This window comes from Sorex fumeus, unplaced genomic scaffold, assembly GCF_029834395.1.
Source record: "Sorex fumeus unplaced genomic scaffold, SorFum_2.1 ptg000054l, whole genome shotgun sequence".
NCBI lineage: Eukaryota > Metazoa > Chordata > Mammalia > Eulipotyphla > Soricidae > Sorex > Sorex fumeus.
The window spans coordinates 2,442,281-2,465,000 of NW_026606111.1; the positions used below are offsets into that span (position 1 = coordinate 2,442,281).

The 22,720-nt window shown below is 66.5% G+C and overlaps 1 protein-coding gene across 7 annotated transcripts in view; it reads left to right on the forward strand.

The window, feature by feature from the left end:
- Nucleotides 1–270: 270 nt before the first annotated feature.
- Nucleotides 271–22,720, forward strand: part of ADGRB1 (adhesion G protein-coupled receptor B1) — a 49,028-nt gene continuing 26,578 nt past the window's right edge. For 5 of the 7 annotated variants that reach the window (XM_056125333.1, XM_056125336.1, XM_056125337.1 and 2 more), the window contains exons 1-17: nt 271–359; nt 7,739–8,676; nt 13,816–13,974; nt 14,171–14,281; nt 14,388–14,552; nt 15,174–15,338; nt 15,524–15,688; nt 15,782–15,946; nt 16,035–16,136; nt 16,747–16,853; nt 17,061–17,255; nt 17,486–17,554; nt 18,175–18,283; nt 19,123–19,266; nt 19,392–19,467; nt 19,558–19,660; nt 21,130–21,173. In XM_056125333.1, coding sequence (XP_055981308.1) covers nt 7,914–8,676; nt 13,816–13,974; nt 14,171–14,281; nt 14,388–14,552; nt 15,174–15,338; nt 15,524–15,688; nt 15,782–15,946; nt 16,035–16,136; nt 16,747–16,853; nt 17,061–17,255; nt 17,486–17,554; nt 18,175–18,283; nt 19,123–19,266; nt 19,392–19,467; nt 19,558–19,660; nt 21,130–21,173 — 2,642 coding nt within the window. In that variant the 5' untranslated portion in view covers nt 271–359; nt 7,739–7,913. Of the gene's footprint in view, nt 360–2,727; nt 2,835–7,738; nt 8,677–13,815; nt 13,975–14,170; nt 14,282–14,387; nt 14,553–15,173; nt 15,339–15,523; nt 15,689–15,781; nt 15,947–16,034; nt 16,137–16,746; nt 16,854–17,060; nt 17,256–17,485; nt 17,555–18,174; nt 18,284–19,122; nt 19,267–19,391; nt 19,468–19,557; nt 19,661–21,129; nt 21,174–22,720 lie in introns of those variants that run through there. The other 2 variants (XM_056125334.1, XM_056125340.1) reach the window with 2 other exon arrangements.

Sequence of the window (22,720 nt, forward strand, 5' to 3'; positions counted from 1 at the left end):
CGCCCCCCAGGAAGGGGGAAAAGGCGAGCATCGCGGGGCCGCGAGCTGAGCGGAGCGCGGCGGGCGCAGGCGGCGGCGGGCGCGGCGTTGGCGGCGGCCCAGGCCGAGCGATCGCGGAGCCGGCGAGCCGCGTCCTGGCCGGGCCGGGCCCGCGCGCCCCGCAGCGCCCGCAGCGCGGGCATCGGGACCCGCCGGGCGCTCCCGGGCGCGGGCGGCGGGGCCGGCAGGCGGGGGCGTCCCGGCTAGGCCCGGAGCGGGCCGGCGGCGGCGGCGGCGGCGGCGGCGGCGCGGGGCGCTCCGGGGGACCCGCGAGTCGCCGGATCAAGTCCAGCGCGGCCGGGCCGCGGCGGCCACGGAAGGTAGGGGCGGCGGCGGGGGGCGCGTGGGGGGCGCGCGGCGGCGGGGCACTTGCGAAGTTGGCGGCGCCGCGGCTCGCGCCCGCAGCCCGGCACCGGAGACCCCCGGCCCGGGCCCCGCGCGCCCCCTCCCCGGGGATTCCCGGACCCAGGGCGGGGCGGGGGGTTTCCGGCGTGCGCCCCGGGTACCGCGGCCGCCGAGGGTCGCCGGGGCCCGGGGGCGACCCCCACGCGCACACACACACGCACACGCAGCCGTCCGGAGACCCCCGCCCGAGCCGCGCTCAGAGCCCCCGCCCACACGCCGGAGCGGGGACCCGCGCGCCCCGGGGTGCGGAGCCCCCGGCTCCCCGCGGGTTTCGCCGCCCGCGGGACGGGCCCCGCGGAGCGGACTTCGGGAGCGGCCGCGCTCCGGGCGCCGCTGCCCGCCGCTCCCGCGGGGCCTGCCCGGCCGCGGGGCCCAGGATCCCCGCGAGGGAGGCGCGGGAGGGCCCGGCCCGGCCGCGGGGCCGCGGGTCGGAGCATGCGCCCGGCCGGGCCCGCGACCCCCTCGGCCGGACGACCCTCCCTCCCCGCTAGCGCGGGGCGCTGCCAAGTTTCTTGGCGCTCGGCAGCCGGACGGGAGCCCCTCCCGCGGCCCCTGCGCCCCGCGCCCCGCGCCGCCTCCCGGGGACTCCCCGGCCGCCGCGCCCCGGGAACTGGCGGCTCGCGGGGGTGGAGGGTGGGCAGGGGGCGCGCGGGCGCGGGGACCGCGGCGGGGAGACCCCCCTGACTCCCACACACGCCCCCCTCGGGGAGCACCCTGGGACGGGCGCGCTGGCCGCGGGGGTGGACGGGGACCCGAAGCCGGGTCCTTTTCGGGAGCGGGCGCGGGGGGCGGCGTCTGAGTCTGGGGAGGGGGTGGCCCTGAGCGTCTCCGGGCCCCCGGCGACCCCCGCCGCGGTCGCAGGAGAGGGCGGCCGAGGCGGCCGCGGCCAAACTCCGCGGCCGGGAGCGGGTGCCGCGGGGTCCGGCTTTGAGCACACCAGCAAGGTCACGCCGGCGAGGAGGGGGCGGGGGCTCCCGCGCGCGGAGTGGGGGGGGGGGCGGCCCGCGCGGGGCCGGGCGGTCCTGGGGGGGGGCATCCCGGAGCGCCGCGCGCCCCGCGCCCCGCGCCCGCCGCGCGCTGACTTGTTGCGCCGCGTCGGTGGGGCGGGGGCGCCGCGGCGCGCGGGCGCTCCGGGCCGGGACGTGGCGGGCGCCGCGCGGGGGTGGACACGCCGCGCGCGCGGGAGCGTCCCCGGCCGCGGCCGCGGCGGGGCCGGGCGCGCGGGTCCCGCTCCCGCAGCCTCCCGGGCGGGCCCCTGCGCCCCGGGCCGCGCCGCGTCGGGTCGGCGGCGTCCGGGGCCGGCCCAGGCGCGCCGGTTCCGAGCCGGCCCGCTCGGCCCGCGCGGCTCCGAGCGGCTCCGCGGGGCCCCGCGCGGGGCTCCCGGGGCCCGGGGCTGCGGCGGCGGCGGCGGCGGCGGCGGAGCTGAGGGCGGCGCGCTGCCCCGGCCGGCCGCCAGGGGGCGCCCGCGCCGCCGCCCGCCCCTTCCGCCGCCCGCGCCGCCCGCGCCGCCCGCGCCACCTCTGCGGCCCGGCCGCGCGCGGGGCCATGTGCGCACGCGGGCACGTGCTGTCCGGCCGCCCCACACCCGCGGGCCCGGCGCGAGCCCCCGCGGCGGAGCCCCGGATGCCTCCCCGGACGCCTCCCCCACCTGCAGCGTCCGCGAGGCGCCCGAGCCCCGCGGCCCAATGCCCGCACCCCTCGGGCCCCGCGTGGGGCGGCGCGCGCGGGACCCCACGCCCCGGCCTCGGGCACAGTGGGAAGCCAGACCCGACGAAGTACGGGGCTGGGTGCAAGGTCCCTGCAGGGTCCTACGCAGCCCCGTGTACCCCAGGGTGGGCTGCAGATCCCGGGGGAGGGGGGTGGGAGCGTCCCAGAAAGCGGGGCACCTCCTGTGTGCTTACAGCAGGCGCGTTTCCAGGGGCGCTGAGGATTCTGGCTGTGAAAGGGGTGTTTCGCGGGTCCCCTGGGGACCCATCCATCCCCAAGGCCAAGGGACGGCCCAGAAGGACCAGCCTGAGCCGGCCTCTAGTGCAGCCACTCTGCCCTGCGCACTGCCCACTGCCAGGTGGAGGGACCGACCCGCCACCACGCCCAGACCTGCTGGGAATCCGAGCATGGAGCCTCTCTGGCCCCTCTCTGCCCCCGGCCACAGGGTAAGGCAGGAGCCAAGGCTGGAAGCAGAAGGGCCAGCCCTGCAGCCCCGCCCCATGGGCGTCCTGATGTCCATCCGGAATGTTTCAATCATGAGTGCCTTTGGCCCTGAAGGGCTAAGTCAGAGCACTGCCCCATGTTCACCCAGGCACCGGCTCACCCACCTTCCCCATGCCCACCGCCTCACCCACCTTGGCGACCTCCAAGGCGACCTCCACCGTGTTGCATCTGTGCCCGCTGTAAGGATTCACTTGGGGGTGTCAGCGGGGTCCTGGGCTTTCAGGCACACAGCTGGGGCTGGGAGATGGGGCGTGCTCTCCCCACTGACAGCTGGCGGGTATGTGAGTGCAGGGCATAGGAGAGCACCGGGCTCATTCCGACCGCCACACTCTCTGCCCCTCACCAGTCCCATGGGGCCCAGAGCGCCCCCCCACCCCCCACGCCACTGAGAGCCCCTGACCTCCAAGGGGTCCCGGGAGTCTGCCCTGTCCCCTATGCTCGGGACAGTGCCTGCTGGGACCCCTGACAGCTCCCGACTTTCTGTCATGTGGGGTGGGAATGGAGAAGTCAGTGAGGGGATAGCCCTCGGGGCCAGTCCAGCCCCAGTCCCCACTGCCCAGCCCTCCCCCCGCCTGTCCCTCACTCTGCTCATCCCTCCGTACGGGAAAGTTCCCTGGACAGCAGATGTACACTTGCTTTTGCACTCTCCCCTGTGGACATGCACACACACACGCTCAACATGCACACTCACCTATGGACAAGCACACACACACACTGTGCACACTCACCTATGGACGTGCACACGTGCACACTTACCGTGCACACTCCCCCGTGGATATGCACACTGGCACCATGCACACTCCCTTGTAGACAAGCGCACGTGCACACTCACCGTGCACACACACCTGTGGACATGCACACTCACACTGTGCACACTCACCTATGGATATACACACCGTGCACGCTCGCCTGTGGACTGCACACTCACTGTTCACACTCACCTGTGTATATACACACTCACCATGCACACACACCATGGACACTCACTGTGCACATTCGCCCGTGGACACGCTCACACCATGCACACTCGCGTGTGGACACACACTCACCATGCACACTCGCCTGTGGACGTCCCTTCACAAGCGCACACCCTCCCCCAGGGGTCTGCCTGTCATCCCCTCTCGAGCCCTGCTTTAGCCAGTCCCCCGGGGAGGAGGGCCTCAGGGCTCCTCCTGTTTTCGGGGAAGCCGCCTCCACGCCCACCTGCACTGGGCCCCCAGGGAGCAGTGTCCTCCAGGACCGCAGTTCTGACCCCACCCCACCCACAGTCCCGTGTGACCTTGGGCAGTTGACCTTGGGCAAGCCTCTCCCTGGTTTTCAGCAGGAAGGGTTTCTCACAGGCTGGCAGTGGGGCAGCACACCTCCACCTTGGGTCCTGGGCAGGGACAGAGGAGGGAACCCTCACGTGGTAGGGGCCCAGCTTCCAGGAGGGACGCGCTCCCTGACCCATGGGTGCTGCTGAGTGGGCATGTGTGTGCATGTGTGGGGTCTGCACTCATGACGTGAACTGTGAACAACAACAGTGATGTGTGTTCATGGAGTCTGCATTCACATGTGTACATGCTTGTGTGCCTGGATCTGCATTCACAAACTTGTGCATGTGTGTTCGCAGGTATGTGGTCACATGTGCACATACAAGTCTGCATGCACATATGTGCGCACAGGAATGCACTTATGCAGAGGTGTGTGGCAGCTGTGTGTGTGCTTGCACACGAGTCTCCATTCACGTGTGTGTGCATGGGTCTGCATTCCCATGCGTGATTGTGCACACAGCTCTGTCCATGTGTGTGCACAGGTGTGTGCTTGCGTGTGTACACCTTTGGCAGGCCTGTGGACCTGTAGCTGCTGTCCACACACCCTCTAGGCCTGGGTGATAACACCCACGGGACCCTGGGAGAGCCGCCCAGGGTGGTGGTGGGCAGGGGCTGTCCTTCCCCTCTGCCCTAGTAGGGAAGTCCAGAGCTTGGGACCCCACCCCCCCGGCCTCGGCACAGGGGCCTTGAGCCCAGGGCAGCTCTGTTTGGCTCTACCCAGGCCCGTGTCCTCGTGTCAGGAGTGGGGAGGCCCCTCTTGGGGCCAGACTGGCAGGGCAGGGTGTGGATGCTCTGCCAGCTGCTGGAAGAGGAGCGGGTGTGCCCTGCGCCTGTAGGTCAGCCGTTGTGAGGTGGGTGACTGGGAAGTGGGCAGCTGGGCCAGGCACATGACACCGTGGCCGCCTCCTCGCGGCCTGTCCCCTGAGGGCCATCAGCAGCTGCCCCAGGCTTGACATGGGCCCCCTTGGGAGCTGCCCATGTCTGGAGAGGCCAGTGCCAACCTGGTCTCCAGGGCCCCCCGGGCAGTGTGGCTGGGCGTCCCAGGGTCCCTGCTGCTGTCTCCTGGGTGGCCCCTCCCCCACAGCCTCCCGGGACACTGCAGGCCCTGTTCAGAGCCGGGCAACAGAGCGCCTTTGTGGCCACGACGGAGGCCATTGGCGGCCAGGGTGGGTGGGGCGGGACGTGGCCTCCGTGCCTGTGGCGGGGAGGGGGGGTATCGGCCGACTGAGGTGAGGCTGCAGACCCTGAGGTCTACAGGCAGCTCGAGCTCACGCCCTCAGCGCCCAGCAGGAAACCAAGGCACCAGCACTTTCAAGTGGCATTGCCATCCGTCTGCATACAGTGGAACGGGCCACGTGCCTGCTGGCAGCAGCCCTTGAGCACCGCAGGAGAGGATGAGGGATCACACTGCCCCGTCACACTGCCCAGGACCCTCCTCCCCTCCATCAGGCAGCATCAAGGACCCTGCGCTGAACCTCAGCAGGACACCCTGGCCAGGCCACCTCCCGCACCAGTGGCCCCAGGGCAGCTGCAGTGCCACCCCATGCCAACCCCAACCTCTGGGCTACTGCGGGCGGCCAGGGCAGGGCCAAGTCCTCAAGAGGTTCGGCAGCTGGTGTTTGGTGAGGGCGGGCTCTCTGCAGCTTGGGGGCTACTGTCTTGGGGACCCCAGGGCCAGAGCAGAGGCCCATACCTGAGGGACTGTCACCCTGAGGCTGCCGTGATTCAGGGGGCGGAGCAACCCTGTGCGTGAGAGTTTGTCAGCCCCTCGAGGCCCCTCCCAGGGCTCTGCCCCTACACCCCCCCATCTGTGAGCCCCGCATGTGCTCGGCCTGGCATGTCGCACACCAACAGGCATGCACACAAAGCCCCCCTGTATGCGCACCATGATGCAGGATGGACAGAAGCATGTTTGCGTGAGGACACACTGTGTGTGGACAGTTGGTGTGGTCGTACACATACATGTGTGTGCACACGTGTACATGTGTAGGTGACAGTGGGCGCACAGGTAAGAACAGGTTTCTGCAGACCTGTTCACTCAGAAGTTTGCTGCGGCAGTTTGCACAAGGACACGCGCTCCCATGTGTGTGGATAGACGTGTGTGCGTGCCGGGGGACGGACACACACACACACACACACACACACACACGGAGACCAGCACACGCATGCTGGCCCCGGCATCCAGCCCCCCCACCTTACCTGTGGCTGTGGGCCCAGGTGGCTCCCGCCCTCAGGGCCCCCCTCTGATGAAAACTAGCTCACCCTGTTAGCCCGAGTGCCCATGGGCTGTGTTCGCTCCACCCCATGGCCCGGCTCAGCACCCACAACCAGGACAGAGGCCTCAAGGGGCAGCAGCTGACTGACTGTCCACACTGGGCCATCAAGTCTGGTGGGAGGCAGGCGGACCCCTGCAGAGCAGGGCCCTGGGTGCCCGAGGCCCAGCCTGGAGGGATGCCCAGGAGGCACAGGTGCAGAGCTGTCAGAGCAGTGGGGACTACAAGGTAGTCAGTTCCAATGGGGCACTGACCCCCAGCCCAGGGTGTGTGGCTGGCCTCGGACCTGCTTTCCCTTCGGGCCGTGCATGTTCAGTGCTGGCTCGGGGCCTGCAGCCCCTAGGTAGGTCCCAGCCCTGAACCCTCGGGAGCAGTGGGGATTCCGGGGAAGGCCCAGGGGCGTGGTGGGGATCGCACTGTGAAGGGCGGAAATGGTGGCAGGTGCCTCCAGCGCTGTCCTTCATAAGGCTGGGGATTTCCCGGAGCTCCATATGGCTCCTACTTCCCATGGGGAACCTGCACTTCCGCCTTGGACCCCAGCCCTGCCAGGAACCCCATAGGGAAACCCTGACCGCTGGGGCCACAGGCTCGCAGAAGTGGGACCCGCCCGCCGTGAACCCCGCCCACGGCCAGGCCACGCCTACAGTGAGCACCGCCCACTGGCAGGCCACGCCCACTGTGAGCCACGCCCCGGGTGAGCCACGCCCACTGCGAGCCTGCCCGGGCAAACCATGCCCACCATCAGCACCACCCCTGGGCAGGCCACGCCCACCGTGAACCCACCCAGGGCTGAGCCTTGTCCAGGGGTAAGCCCACAGAGCTTTAAAGTGGCCCCTGGGAGCCGGGCGGGGCTTCTGGCCTGGTTGAGGAGAGTGTGAGGGTGGGGAAGGGGGAGGCAGGGGTGTGGGGTGACCTCCACCCATTTCAGGGGTAACACGCAGAGGTGGAGCGGAGGAGCAAGGGGGGGTGGTGTGGAACGGCAGCCCTCCCCCCTCTGCTCTAGGAATGCCCGGATTCCTGGGCCAGGCTCTGTCCTGGAGGGCAGCCCTGGCTTCACAGGGAACCCCCAGGCGTGGCCGTGTCCCCACCCTCTTCCGTGGCCCTGGTCAGATCACTCAGACCCTCTGTCCCTCGGTGCGAGGGAGGGGAGCCAGGGGAGAACAGCATGGACCTGGACGGCAGCCCACCTGAGCTCCCTGCCTGGGGACAGTGTCCAAAGGGCGTTCCTCCTGATGAGGGGACGTGGTGGGGGAGGGCAGTGGACCCACCCCGTGACCCCCAGACTGCTGTGCCCAGCCCGGTTTGCTGGCCCATATTCAGATTCTAGCTGGAAGGTGGGGCTCTGGTGGGAAAGTTGGGGGAGACGGCAGGCGCCTGGGGGACCCTCGGACCCGACCACCAGCTCTATGTGGGGTGGGGGCTGCGTGGGGGGGTCGGTGCGGAAAGGGCGTGGCCGGTGCCCCCGCTTAGCGCCCTCCGTTGCTCCTTCTCTTCCAGCTGCTGCAGCATCTGTGCCTGAAAACTGCAGGCTCTGGCCAGCCAGCCGCTCCGCTGACACCCTGCGCCCTGCCCGGCCCCTGCCCGGCCCGTGTGCCGGTGTACCTGGCATGTCCAGGCCTGGCCCGCGCCTGCCTGCCCAGCCCGCGGAACCCCGGCGGCCCCGCGAGCTAGGATGAGGGGCCAGGCCGCAGCCCCCGGGCCCCTGTGTGTCCTGGCGGCGCTGCTGCTGATGCTGCTGCCGCCGCCGGCGCCAGGGCAGGGGGTGCGGGGGGGCGCGGGGGGCGCCGCGGGCCCCGGAGGCGAGCCCTGCGCCACACTGGTGCAGGGCAAATTCTTCGGCTACTTCTCTGCGGCCGCCGTGTTCCCGGCCAACGCCTCCCGCTGCTCGTGGACACTGCGCAACCCGGACCCGCGGCGCTACACGCTCTTCATGAAGGTGGCCAAGGGCCCGGGGCCCTGCGGGGGCGCCAGCCGCGTGCGCACCTTCCAGTTCGACTCCTTCCTGGAGTCCACGCGCACCTACCTGGGCGTGGAGAGCTTTGACGAGGTGCTGCAGCTGTGTGACCGCACCGCGCCCCTGGCCTTCCTGCAGGCCAGCAAGCAGTTCCTGCAGATGCAGCGCCAGCTGCAGCCGCCCGGCCCGCCCCACGACTTCTCCGTGGAGTACCTGGTCGTGGGTAACCGCAGCCCCAGCCGCGCCGCCTGCCAGATGCTCTGCCGCTGGTTGGACGCCTGCCTGGCCGGCAGCCACAGCACGCACCCCTGCGGCATCATGCAGACCCCCTGTGCCTGTCTAGGCGGGGACCCTGGAGACCCTGCCGCAGGCCCCCCGGCCCCACGCGGGGGCGACGTCTGCCTGAGGGACGGCCTGGCCGGAGGCCCTGAGAACTGCCTGACCAGCCTGACGCAGGACCGGGGTGGGGACAACACTCCAGGTGAGAAGACCTTGGGGGGCATCCCGGAGGGAGGGGGTCTCCTGCTCAGGGGCTGGGGACACGCCCCCCCCCGGGACCGAAGCTGCACATTCTACATGTGTGTGTGGGGGAGAGATGCTCATGGGGGGTCCCGGGACAGAGCCGGGCTCGTTGCCGGGGTTGGCAGGGGTGCAGCTGGGTGGGACGGGCCACTGTGTGGATGCTGCGGGAGCAGGAGTTTGGGGGTGACCCCAGTCTGCCCAGAAGCTGATGCGGGCGGGCCCAGGGAGGAGTGGGGGGCGGTGTTGCAGTGCAGGACAGACAGGGGCCACCGTTCGCCCAGAGCCGGGCTGGCCGCTCCCCCTGGCTTTATTAGGGTTCTGGGTGGGCTCCCCAGCTTGCTCGGCGGTCACTCCAGGCCAGACTGGCAGAACGGGTCAGTGCTCTGGCCTCATGGGCTGTGCTCCTGGCGCAGGCATGTGGTCGTCGGGGCCTGTGGCACGCCGCCCCCTCCCCATGGGCCATGACCTGTCCCGAGCACTCAGGTCCATGGTCCATCTGGGTCACTTTGTGCCCAGGACATGCCTGGCCCCCAGAGTCCAGTTTCAGGTGGGGCAACAGTGCCCGTTAGTGCGGCCTGGATCAGACCCTGCGTGAGCCGGGAGAGGGTGGGGCAGGGGGAGACGGACAAGGGAGGGACATACAGGGCGGTGAGCAGGGGGAGCCCAGGAGAGGCGGGGGACTGGGGAGCGTAGAAGAGGAAGGGAGGGAAGGAGGGGCAGCCCCTTGGGCCACCTGAGCGGGGGTGCAGGGTACAGGGTGCAGGGCTGGAGGCTGGGGCGGGGCTAGAGGGAGACGCCCTCAAGATTGTAGCCTGAGGGAATGGGGGTTCTAGATCTGGCCAGGGTGGGACAGAGGCGCTATGGCACACACCATCCTCAGGTCCTGGAGGGGTCTCAGCAGGAGGGGGTGTGGTGTGCATGGGACCTGGGCAGGGGAGGCCGGCCTGCCTCATCATACTCAGGGTCATGGGTGTCCCATGACAAAAGGACAATGTGAGTCCCTGGCCCCCCTCATCGCTCTGAGGAGGGAGGCCACTGGTGACTCTGAGAAGGGGCCTGTGGCAGGCTTAGGGGGGGAAGGGACCGTGCACACGTGTACCCGCAGCCAGATGCGTGTGTGCAACGTGCTGTGTGTAGCTATGTGTATACACAAATGCACACTGCACCTATGTCTGTGTTACCAGTGTGTGGACATGCCATGTGCCTGGCATGAACACGTGTTGTGTATTGTGTATGTGTGTTGTGTGCACTGGCGAGCAACACACGTGCAAGGTCTGTGCACTGGCATGTGTCATGTGTGCATGTCGTGTGCACTGGTATGTGCCATGTGTGAGTGGTCTGTGTACTGGCATGCATCCTGTGTGCGTGGCCTGTGTTGGCATGTGGCATGTGTGTGGCATGGCATGTGGCAAGTGTGCGTGGTGTGCGTAGTGCATGCACGGATGTGCGTCGTGTTTGCATGCACACACATATTCATGTGTGCATGCGCCCACATGCATGTATGTGCACACACGCGTATATGTGCGCACATGTACATATGTGAATATACATGCGTACACATGCATGCATACATACATACATGCTCACACACACATGCACCCAGTTCCGTGGGGTAGGGCCCACCCAGCACGTATGCCTTCAAGGATGGTCCAGGGGTGGGAGTTGTGTCAGGCCCAGAGACTCACGGAGCCTGTGAAGGTCACAGGCAGGGGCGCCAGAGGCCTGGTGTGGACAGGACCCGTGTCCTATGTGCTCTGCATGTGCATGTGTGTGTGTGCTTGTTGCAGGGACAGGGAAGCTGGACAGCAGGTGGGGGCCGGGTTGGGGTCTGGAGCTCTGGTGACCTTCACTGCTGGCCCAGGGGTGGGACAGGCTGCCCGCCAGCCTGAAGGCTGTGGCTGAGCGGAGCAAGCAGGTGGCCACGTCTGCCCTGCCCCCGCCTGCCCGTCCACATGCCACATGACGCCTCACTGTCCCCTGGCCTGTCAGAGCCTCCTCTGTCTGCGCCATGGGGCCTCGGCCACACTCCCCGGGGCCCTTTAAATATTCATGTTTTCATTAAGGACGTTTATCGCACGGAGACATGCAGATAATGAAAAAGAGGTGGCCTGGGGCTGGGCAGCTGGTGGCCCTGTGCAGCCCGTGCGTGCGCGTGCGTGTGTATGTGTGTGAGTGTGTGTCCCTGTGATTGTGTATGTGTGTCCCTGGGTGTCCTTGTGTGTGTGTTTTTCTGTGACCCTGTGTGTGTGTCTATGTGTGTCCCTGTATGTGTGTCTGTGTCCCTGGTATGTCTGTCTGTGTGTCTGTGTGTCTGTGTGTCCCTGTCTGTGTGTGTCCCTGGTGTGTGTCTGTCCCTATCTGTGTCCCTATGTGTGTGTTGGTGTGTATCTGTGTGTGTCCCTGGGTGTGTCTGTCTGTCCCTGGTGTGTGTCTGAGTGTGTCCCTGTATGTGTGTTGGTGTGTGTCTATGTGTCCCTAGTGTCTATCTGTGTGTCCCTGTGTGTCTGTATGTGTCCCTAGTGTGTCTCTGTGTGTGGCCCTGTATGTGTGTCTTTGTGTGTCTGTGTGTGCCCCTGTGTGTATCTGTGTGTGTCAGTGTGTCCCTGTCTGTGTATGTCCCTCGTGTGTGTCTGTCCCTATCTGTGTCCTGTGTGTGTTGGTGTGTGTCTGTGTGTGTCCCTGGTGTGTATCTGTATGTCCCTGTGTGTCCCTGTGTGTGTCTGTGTCTGTATGTGTCCCTAGTGTGTGTCTGTGTGTGGCCCTGTATGTGTGTCTTTGTGTGTCTGTGTATGTCCCTGGTGTGTCTTTGTGTGTCTGTGTGTGTCCCTGTGTGTGTGTCTGTGTGTGTATGTGTCCCTGTATGTGTCTGTGTGTGGTCCTGTGTGTGTGTGGGCGGCCCATGTCTCTGTGTTCCCATGTCCCTTGCCTGCCATGTACTGGGACCGAGGCTGAGTGGCATGTGGTGTGTAGGGCTGAGGCCCATGTGTGGCCGTCAGCGGGTTGGCCAGCACCGGCCCAGACCACAGGCGCTCCAGCCTCAGGGCCCGGCGACTCTGGTATAGGCCAGGAGGTCCCCCTGGGAGCAGGGGTTGGGCTGGATCACCTGGGCGGGGAGGTCGGGCCAGAAGGGTCTGGGTGGCAGCCTGGGGCTCAGCGGGCCGGAGGGGGAGGGCGAGTGGCAGGCTGCAGGGCCCGGTGGGGAGACCCCTGCTGGCGGCCGCGGGAACTGCAGGCCCCGGGAGCGCCCCGGCGTGGCCAGCGTGGCCATGCCCTTGAGGTGGCCGGCTGCTGCGCCCGTTAAGGGCCCCATTCATGCCGGGCTTGAGAGGAGGCGCACAGAGGGGCATTGACGGGAAGAATGGCGCCTCTCTCCCGCCGCCCAGAGCCACCGTGGGGTCTGGGCAGCACAGGCCGGGCCTTCCGGGGTCAAGGGGTCAAGGATCAGCTGGCTCTGGCACACATGATGTCAGCTGTAATCACCCTTGGCTGGTCCTGGGGGTATCGGGTCAGAGCCACAGCATCAGGTGAGAGTGGTGTGACAGGGTCAGAGTGTCACGGGGTCAGGCTGTGATGGGGTCAGACTGCCTGCCACCTGGTGACCATCAGCAGAGGGCCAGGCATCCTGGGGACAGGGTACCTGCAGACCCTGCTCCGGGCTTCCCTGTCCTGCTGCCTGGGCCTGTGTCTGCGCGCTCTGATGCTGGGCATTGCCCGGGGCCCCTCTCCTGCACCCTGCGGCCGTCTGCCGTGGCCTGCCTGGTGCCCAGGCCCTTCCACCGAGTCGGTCAGACCAAGGGTAGGGACGAGGTGCTTTCTGTACGTCCAGGGCCGCTGGCCCATGTGCGTGTCTCCTCTTAAAGGGCTGGCCCCAGCCGGCTGCCCACGGTGGGGCCCCCTTTCTGGAGGCTGTCCCCTGTGGCAGAGTCCGAGAGAGATCTGGGAAGGGTGAGGGGGCACGGCTGGAACAGCGGCAGGAGAGTGCCCGAACCAGCCCCCGACCTGCGGCCCCACCGTTTTGCTGTTTCTAGGGCTGCAGCGAGGGTGATGACAGGGGGTGGGCCTGCGCCGAGCCCCCTCCAGTGGGCAGCAGGGGGGGCTGCCCTCGGATGTGGACGGGAGAGACTTGAGGTGCAGGGGTGCCCCTCTGCGCCCGGTACCCTGCCCCACCCCTCATTTCTTGGCCCCTGGTGCCCCCTGCTGGCCAGATCCTGCAGGGACAGACAGACTGGGCCTGGCTTTCACTTCAGCTCACCAGGAGTGGCCCCCAGACCCAAGCACCACTTGGGGCTCTGCTGACAGAAAAGAAAGTTCTCTGGGATACATCTGACCCTGGTGCCATTACCTCCTGCCCACCCAACCGTCTGTCCGCCTGTCTGTCCTGCAGGGCAGCTCTGGGACTGTCCTGGCCAGCGAGGTGCCTGCCCTCTGGCATTGCTACACCTTACCTTCAGCCCACAGCCGAGTGAGGTCCAGGAGGCTCAAAGGCTCAGGACTGGGCCTGGATGGCAGGGGAGCCTCTCCACCCCCCCCCCGCCCCGCAGACCCAGTGACTTGGCACTGCTCCCTCTCAGGCGGCTGGCACTGGGGGAGGGGAATCTGCCCTGCTCCATGTCCCATCAGGGTCAGACTCAGGGTACTGTGGGAGAAGGGCTGGGGGTGATCCACAGGATGTGGGGGTCCAAGTCCAGGCCAGCAGGTGGCTCCCTCAGCACTGGGGGAGGGGCTGGTCACCCTAAGTGTCTGCATAGGGGGCAGCACCACTTGGGGCCCTGCTGACACGGGCCATGAGGCAGCTGAGGCCCCTGAATGAAGCCATGAGGAAGGGGCTAGGGGTTCCTCCGAGCACACACAGGGGGCAGAGCAGCCAGCCACCTCCCAGCCTGCTCTCTGGGGCTGCCCATCAGGGAAGCCATGATGACCCCCACATGGCACCGACCCTCGGGGCACTGACCTGCTGGCACTGAGCCTTAAGGTGCTAAAGCCCACGGCTCACCCCTGCAAAGCATCAACCCCAGGGACGCTGACCTGATGGCACTGACCCTTAGGGTACTGACCTGGCGGTTCCGACCCCCGTGCTGACCCCTCTCTGTGCCCGCAGGCGGCTGGAAGCTGTGGTCACTGTGGGGCGAATGCACGCGGGACTGCGGGGGAGGCCTCCAGACGCGCACGCGCACCTGCCTGCCCTCGCCAGGCCCTGACGGGGGCTGCGAGGGGGTGCTGGAAGAGGGGCGCCTGTGCAACCGCAAGGCCTGCGGCCGTGAGTCCTGGGCTGGGGATGTGGGGGCGCGCGGGGCTGCAGGATCCATCTCCGTAATAAGGCTCTAACGACTGCATGCATGTGTTAGCTGCGGTAGATCAGGTCCTAGGGAGGCTGGGGCCAGGCGGGGCGGCAGGGGTGCTGCCGGAGGGGGCGCGGGGCGCCGCAGGGCGTCTGACCCCAGCCCACCCCGCAGCCGCCGGCCGCGCCAACTCGCGGAGCCAGTCCCTGCGGTCCACGGACGCCCGGCGGCGGGACGAGCTGGGCGACGAGCTACAGCAGTTCGGGTTCCCGGCCCCGCAGACGGGTGAGCAGCGGGGGCCGGCGGGGAGGCGCGGGGGGAGGCCGAGGAGGGCCCCCGCTTAGGGAAGGGCCGCTCCTCGGGGCCCGGCCGTGACGTGGCGCGCCCGCAGGTGACCCCGCGGCCGAGGAGTGGTCCCCGTGGAGCGTGTGCTCCAGCACCTGCGGCGAGGGCTGGCAGACGCGCACGCGCTTCTGCGTGTCGTCCTCCTACAGCACGCAGTGCAGCGGGCCCCTGCGCGAGCAGCGCCTCTGCAACAACTCGGCCGTGTGTCCAGGTGCGCGGAGGGCGGGCGGGGCGGGGCAGCAGCAGGGGGCGGGGTAAGACCGAGGAGAGGGGTTTGAGGGCCGGGATAGGTGGGGCGGGGCATCAGGTGTGGGGATAAGAGGAGGCGGAGCATCAGAGGGGTGGGGATAGGCGGGGAAGGGCATCAGGGGTGGGGGCGGGGCACCAGAGGGAAAGGTATAGGCGGGGGCGGGGATAGGTGGGCGGGGCATCAGAGGAGTAGGATTAGAAAGGGGTGGGGCATCAGGTGTGGGGATAGGCGGGGCGGGGATAGGAGGGGGCGGAGCATCAGAGGGGTAGGGATAGGCGGGGCGGGGCACCAGAGGGGCGTGGAGGGGCGGGGCAACAGAGAGGCATGGGTGGGCGGGGCATCAGAGGGACGGGCTACATGGGGGCGGGACATCAGAGGGGCGTGGATGGGCGGGGGTAGGTGGGGCAGGGCATTTGAGGGGCGAGGAGGGCCTGGGGGCGGGGCATCAGAGGGGCGGGAATGGGCGGGGCGGGGCCGAGGCGTCTGAGTCCCTGGCCTGGCTACTGCTGCCCGGAGGGACTGGGCGGGACCAGGTGCGGACTGGCAGGGGCCAGGAGCACCGCCGCGCCTCTGTCCCCGCAGTGCACGGTGCCTGGGACGAGTGGTCGCCCTGGAGCCTGTGCTCCAGCACTTGTGGCCGCGGCTTCCGGGACCGCACGCGCACCTGCAGGCCCCCTCAGTTTGGAGGCAACCCCTGCGAGGGTCCCGAGAAGCAGACCAAGTTCTGCAACATTGCGCTCTGCCCTGGTAGGTGAGAGGGAGGGCTCGGAGGGAGGCCGGCTGGGGCGCTGGGCGGGGGGAGGCGGTCCAGGGCCCTGACCCCGGGCCTCTCCCTCCCTCGCGCGCCCTTGGGCAGGGGTGGTGGCCGGCTTGCGGGGAGGGGCCGGCGGTGTTCACGCGGCTCCCTGGCATTCCTCCCCCGGGCCGGGCAGTGGACGGAAACTGGAACGAGTGGTCCAGCTGGAGCGCCTGCTCGGCCAGCTGCTCCCAGGGCCGGCAGCAGCGCACGCGCGAGTGCAACGGGCCTTCGTACGGGGGCGCCGAGTGCCAGGGCCACTGGGTGGAGAGCCGAGACTGCTTCCTGCAGCAGTGCCCAGGTCAGGGCGGGGCCGGGGTGGGGAGAGGGGCGGGGCCCTAGCCTCACGCCCCTCAGCCCCACGCGTGCCCTCTCCTCTCCCGGTGCCCCGCAGTGGACGGGAAGTGGCAGGCCTGGGCGGCATGGGGAGGCTGCAGCGTGTCCTGCGGGGGCGGCACTCAGCGCAGGGAGCGTGCCTGCGCGGGGCCCTTCTTCGGGGGCGCAGCCTGCCAGGGCCCCCAGGACGAGTACCGGCAGTGCAGTGCCCAGCGGTGTCCAGGTGAGCGTCCCCGGGCGCAAGGCACTCCCGTTGCTGTGGGCTGTCGGGGTCCTACTCCCCTCACCGTCCGTCCTCTGTCTCTCGGCAGAGCCCCACGAGATCTGTGCAGAGGACCCGTTTGGCGCGGTGGTCTGGAAGGAGACCCCGGCTGGGGAGGTGGCAGCTGTCCGGTGCCCCCGCAACGCCACTGGTGAGGCCCAGCTGGTCGGTGCCCTCAAAGGGCTGTGGGTCCTTCTGGCAGTGTAGGCCAGGCCCCTGGACGCTCCTGAGGCCTGCCGAGGGCTTGAGCGCAGGGGGCAGCCTGGCATGTTCCTTGGGGTGCTGATGTTGGCACCCTGCCGCCTGCTGTGTGACCCACGCTCTTCGCGCCCGCTGCAGCACACACACACACACACACACACACACACACAGACACCCCGACTCAAGGCTGTGGGGGGACATGGTGGGAGGCACTCCCACAGGTCCACCCCCATTTTGGGTGCAAATCAGACATGTTGGGGTAGCAGGTAGCAAACCGGAGAAGCAAAGAGGAGGGGTACATCATGTGATGGGCCCTATGGGGTGGTTTTTCCCTGCCCCAGGCTCTGGGTACGACAGAGGGTCCCCCTATGTGAGACGAGGGTCCCGTGGTGCTGGCCCTGCACAGCGTGTGAGGCTGGACTTCCAGCGTCCTGGCACCCCTGGGAGCTGAGCCGTGTCTGGGCTCCCCAGCCAGACGCAGCTGTGGCACTGGGCAGGAGCTAGACCAGCACAGGTCGTGATCACGCTGCACAGGGCTGACCCCTGTGCTCTCGCCCCAGGCCTCATCCTGCGGCGCTGTGAGCTGGACGAGGAGGGTGTGGCCTACTGGGAACCGCCCACCTACATCCGCTGCGTATCCATTGACTACCGCAACATCCAGATGATGGTGAGTGGCCCCGCGCCCCTGCCCTGCCTCCGCCAGTGTCCTTCCTGCTCCTGCTCGCAGCCCTCCCCCCTCCCCCGCGCCCCCCAGCCTGGGCCTCCCCTCCCACGAAGCCCTGTTCCCTGTGTCCCTCTCACCTACACCCCTGCCCTGAGCCCCCTCCCCCACCCCCCATCTCCCGGGCTCTTAGTCTCCCCTGCTCTGCTGCAGACTCGGGAGCATCTGGCCAAGGCTCAGCGGGGCCTGCCCGGAGAGGGCGTGTCCGAGGTCATCCAGACGCTGGTGGAGATCTCCCAGGACGGCACCAGCTACAGCGGGGACCTGCTGTCCACCATTGATGTGCTACGGAACATGACGGAGATCTTCCGCAGAGCCTACTACAGCCCCACGCCTGGGGACGTGCAGGTGACCAGCCCACCCGCCACTCCCGTGCCATCACCAGGGACCCGTCATATGCTGACCCAGGCACCCCTGTTCCTCTCTGACCCCAGGCAACCCTGTTTCTGTCTGACCCGGGTGCTCCTCTCTCTTTCTCTCTCTCTCTCTGACCCCAAGTGCCCCCCTCTCTGACCCCAGATGCCCTCCCTCCTCTCTCTGACCCTGGGCCCTCCTCTCTGATCTTTTTCTCCTTTCAGAACTTTGTGCAGATCATCAGCAACCTGCTGGCTGAGGAGAACCGGGACAAGTGGGAGGAGGCGCAGCTGGTAGGGATGGCAGAGAGGGTGGCGGTTGCTGGTGTGGACGGGGTGGGATCTGCTGGTGTGGACGGGGGCCCAGCTGGTGTGGACGGGGTGGGGTCTGCTGGTGTAGACAGGGTGGGGTCTGCTGGTGTGGATGGGGACCCAGCTGGTGTGGGGTTTGCTGATACCACTGGGTCCCGGGAGGTGCTGGTATGGATGGACGATGGGAGTCTGTGGAGTGCAGGGTGGGTCCAGGTCGGCCTCACCTCTGCCCTTTTTCACGGCTGCCCCTCAGATTGGGGTCCCCATCAGGGGACAGGACCCTGGGAGACTCCACGAGGGGTGCAGCTAGTTGCCACGAGGGTGGTGTGTGAGGCCCCCATGATCCGCAGGGCATGTTGGCGTCTGGCCAGCCCTGCCATGGGACCCTCAGCCCAGACACTGGCCCTTGCCCTCCTGCAGACCCTTGGGCAGCCCTGCTCGGGGAAGACGGAGCTGGGGGGCGGGTCAGCCAGCAGGACCCTGGAAAGGCTAAGACAGGGTGGAACAAGGAGTCCCAACGGGCCGAACCCCCCCCATTTCTGCTCTGGGGAGGTGACTTCTGGGCTCTGCCCCCCTCTGAGACCCACCACACCTGCCCCCAGATGGGCCCAAATGCCAAGGAACTGTTCCGCCTGGTGGAGGATTTCGTGGACGTTATTGGCTTCCGCATGAAAGACCTGCGGGACGCGTACCAGGTGACAGACAACCTGGGTAAGGCCCCACTGCCCTGCAGCCCTGCCCGCCCCGCCCCAGCGAGCCCACCCGGCCAACGGGAGATGCCGCGCGGCCACTCGTGCCGGTCATCAGGAGGCAGTGAGGGAACGCCACTGCTGTCCCTGCACGAATAACCACCCCCCCCCCAACCCCCAGGGCCACAGTCCTCAAACCCTCAGTCTCGGGCATTTCCCAGAATGCTCTTGGCCAGCGTTTGTCCTCACAGTGGGGACCTGGGTGGGCCAAACAGTGCCTCCCTGTGGAGACACGTGACCTCTGTCATGGCTCGCTCAGGCCTCCCTTCTCCCCATGGCCCCTGCATGCTTCCCTCCTGCCTGGCCGCCTCCCTGTCTGCGTCCAGGCTCTGAGCCAACCCCACCTGCCCCTTCACCGGGGCACCTCCTCGGTCACACATGCACTCGCACCCCTGGACACCCACCCGGGCCTTGTCCTCCTGCACCTGTGTCCCTGTCCCCCACTGCCAACCAGCTGGCCTCTCGTCCCCGCACCCTGCCTTTGCTCCTGGCCCCCAGCTTGTTGGCCAGTATTCTGCACGCCTCCCCAGGACACTCACCTGCACTAGGAGTCAGGGGGTTCAGGAGTCAGGGGTCTTTGGGAATGGTTAGGCAGTCCACGATTCCCACCAGCTATCTCCCCCCCGCCATCGCTCGGTCCTTGGGGTGCCCTCCCCTGAGCTGCTCCAGTCCTCTTCCCTCAGTGCTGCACCCCTGCCTGCATATCTTCATGTCCACAGCCAAGGGTCCACCAGTGGGTGGGGAGTGGTGGGAGGCAGGGAAAACCCCCCTGTGTGTGACTCTGGCTGTCCCTCGGTCCAGTTCTCAGCATCCACAAACTCCCGGCCAGCGGGGCCACAGACATCAGCTTCCCCATGAAGGGTTGGCGGGCCACGGGCGACTGGGCCAAGGTGCCAGAGGACAGAGTCACCGTGTCCAAGAGTGTCTTCTCCACGGGGCTGCCAGGTGAGGTCGTGCTGGGGAGGGGCTCTGCAGGGGACCCAGAGAGAGCGCAGGGGCAGGCAAGTAGGGCGCCAACCTGCTTCCGGGCACACTCCCGAGCAGGAGGGCTGCTCTGTGCTGTCTTGCAGAAGCCGACACCTCATCCGTGTTTGTGGTTGGCACTGTGCTCTACAGGAATCTGGGCAGCTTCCTGGCACTGCAGAGGTGGGGACCCCGTGTGGCCTAGGCCGGGCGTTGGGAACAGGGTGAGGAGGTACTGGGAGGGGCCACCCCTGACCCCACTGCCTCCCACAGGAACACGACGGTGCTGAACTCCAAGGTCATCTCGGTGACTGTGAAGCCCCCGCCGCGCTCCCTGCTCACGCCGCTGGAGATCGAGTTCGCCCACATGTACAATGTGAGTGTGCCCGGCAGACTCGGTTCCCCCCGCTCTGGGGCCACCAGCCTGGGAGCACTGCTGGCAGCACCTTCGCAGGAGCCTCAGGGAACCCCGGGTGGGGAGAGGCAGCCGCCCCGCTCTCTCGCACCGTGTGGCTGGGACCCACCTAGTCAGCCTCTCTGCCCCGCGCCCGCTCTCATCAAGTGGGCACAAGGGCCAGTGATGGTCACTTATGCTTAGAGCACGGGCCCAGATGGCCGGCAACCCTGCACGTCACTGCCACCCATATGGCCAGTACACATGCACAGACACACACACACACACACACGCACACACACCACATACTCAGCCAGATACACAATACTTACACAAAATCACACACAACCAGCACACACGCTACATACAGATGCACACACCACACACTACATGTACACCTACTCTCTGTGCACACATATCCCCACAACCACACAAACCACAGAGCCATCACACACATACATACAACCAGCACAGACACGCTTTCAGTCTCTCACATATGCATTCTTTCACCCACACATGCTCTCTCCTCTCATACGTTCTCACACACATTCACATGCTCTCAAACCCGGTCTCACATTCACACAACTCACACACTTACACTCTCACACTGTCACACATCTACACTCTCATACTCATGCACTCTCTCATACTCACACAGCCCCTCACAACATTCTCACACACACACACACATACTCACAACTCACTGTCACACCGCCACACTCACTTTCACATTTTCACACTCACACACTCATACATCCTTTCAACACTCATGCACATACTAACATCACGTGTACTCACTATCTCATACACATACTGACACACTCTCACTCTCACACACACTCACAAATGCTCTCACACACACTCCCTCACACGTACTCCCATTCTCACACACTTTCCAAACATTCACACTTTGTCCGACAGATTTCTCACACACACACTCACACTGTCACATGCTCTCACAACAGTCACAGTCTGACACGCTCACACACACTCTCACACTCACATATACTCTACTTGCAAGTCTTTCACACTTACGCTCACACACTCATACTCTCACACACACATACACTCTACATGCAACTCTCACACTCTTACACTCACACTCACACACTCTACACACAACTCTCACACTCTGACACACACACTCACATTCTCTTACACACACTCACACATGTACTCTATATGCCACTCCAACTCACACACACGCTTACACACTACACACAACTCTCACACTGATACACACTCACACATACTCAGAGTCTTGACCCCAACCTGAGCCTTACTGTGCCCCCTGCTGCTGACTCCATGCCCCAGAAGTGGTCTCCCACCACTCTTACCACACAGGTATGCACAGGGGCAGGCAGAACCCAGCAGCACACTTGGGGTGGGCCGGGTGGTTCCAAATGGGGTCTTTGGGGGCTGCCCCAGCGCTGACACCTCCCTACCCGCAGGGTACCACCAACCAGACGTGCATCCTCTGGGACGAGGCGGACGTGTGAGTTCTCTGCACCCCGGGCCTGGGCTGTGAGGTGGGGCGGGTGGGGGGCTTTGGTTGGCGTGTGCAGGTGACCCGTGCCATCCCCCCCGCCCCGCCGGCTGTGCCAACACGGCTCCACAGGTTCCTCCTGGGCAGGTCCCTGACTAATAATTGTGCTGGGAGGGCAGGACTGCTGGAGTTCTGTGACCAGTCGATGTGGCGGGAGAGCGGGGACTCCTGCTGTGGGCAGTGCTGTGGCCAATCGGCATGCTGGGGGAGCGGGACACCTGCTCTGGGCCCTGCTGTGGCCAATAGGCTTGCTGAGAGGATGGGGACTTCGAGCAGGCTGACCTTGGGGGTGCATTTGTCAGGAGAAGGGGAGAAATGAGGTTTCAGCGAAAACCTGGGAAGGGGACAGATGGAGGGCAGGGTCTGCCAGGTTCATGGTTGGTGGAAACGGACAGAAGCCGGAATGGAGGGAGGCCTGTGCAGACACATTGGGATGGCAGGAACAGCCTGGCAAGACCCTGGCAGGGCTGTGCGCCCCGCCCCCCCGCCCGAGCTTTCCCGGACTGCTCAGGGTTGGGGCTGGCCTCGGGGAGAGGGGCCAGCTCTCCGGCCTCAGTTGCTGTCGGCTACTTGCTTCGGGTGAGGGAAGGGGGACGTGCCTGAGGAGACAGCCCGTCCCGCAGCTGCCGACAGGCACGACTGGGCTATGCGGAGTTGCCACTGGGCGGGACTCCACATTGTCGGTGGGGTGGGCTGGGGTGGGCAGCCCTCTATACCCTGCCTCCCTGACAGAGCCCCCCCCCCACCTGCCGGTTTCTCAGACACCCAAGGGCACAGGGTGATGGCTGGGCCTGTGTCCACCAGTGTGGCAGCAGTCTCTGCTGCCTGGGGGACAGACACGGCTGTCCTTCCACTAAGCCTCATCACACACTCACCTGACCCTGGCCACACACAGCACTCACCTCATCACACGCTGACCTGAGCTTGTCACGGTATGACCCAGTCAGGACCTGACCCGGTGACAATCGGCCCCGTCATACCCTAACCCTTCTTATACCCTGACCCTGTTACACACTGACCCTGTCACATTCTCACCCATCACACCTTGACCGTATCACACCCTGATCCTGTCTGTCACACCCCAGCTCCATCACACCCTTGCCCTGTCTCCCCTTACCCCTCGCACACTTAACCCTGATCCTGTCAAACTCTCATCCTGGTCCTTACCTGGTCTTGGTCACACACAGAGCCTGACCCCCACCCTAGCCACACTCTAAACCCTGCCCCTATGTTTCATCTGGGAGGACTTGCAGGACATGCTTGCAGGACTCCCTCCCTTGTCACTGTGACAGTCAGAGCCCCCCTGACCCCCCCCCCTACTCTGGGGCCACACACAAAAAATTCCGTGTGCACACTCAAGGTGTTGTTCATGCCCCCAAGCCCCTGTGATTCAGGAGCCTGGGCTGTTGACAGGTCCCTGAGCTCAGCTCACATACCCTTGACCGTGGCATGCCACAGAGCCCCTCCCATGGTGCCATGCTAGGCCACCAGTGATG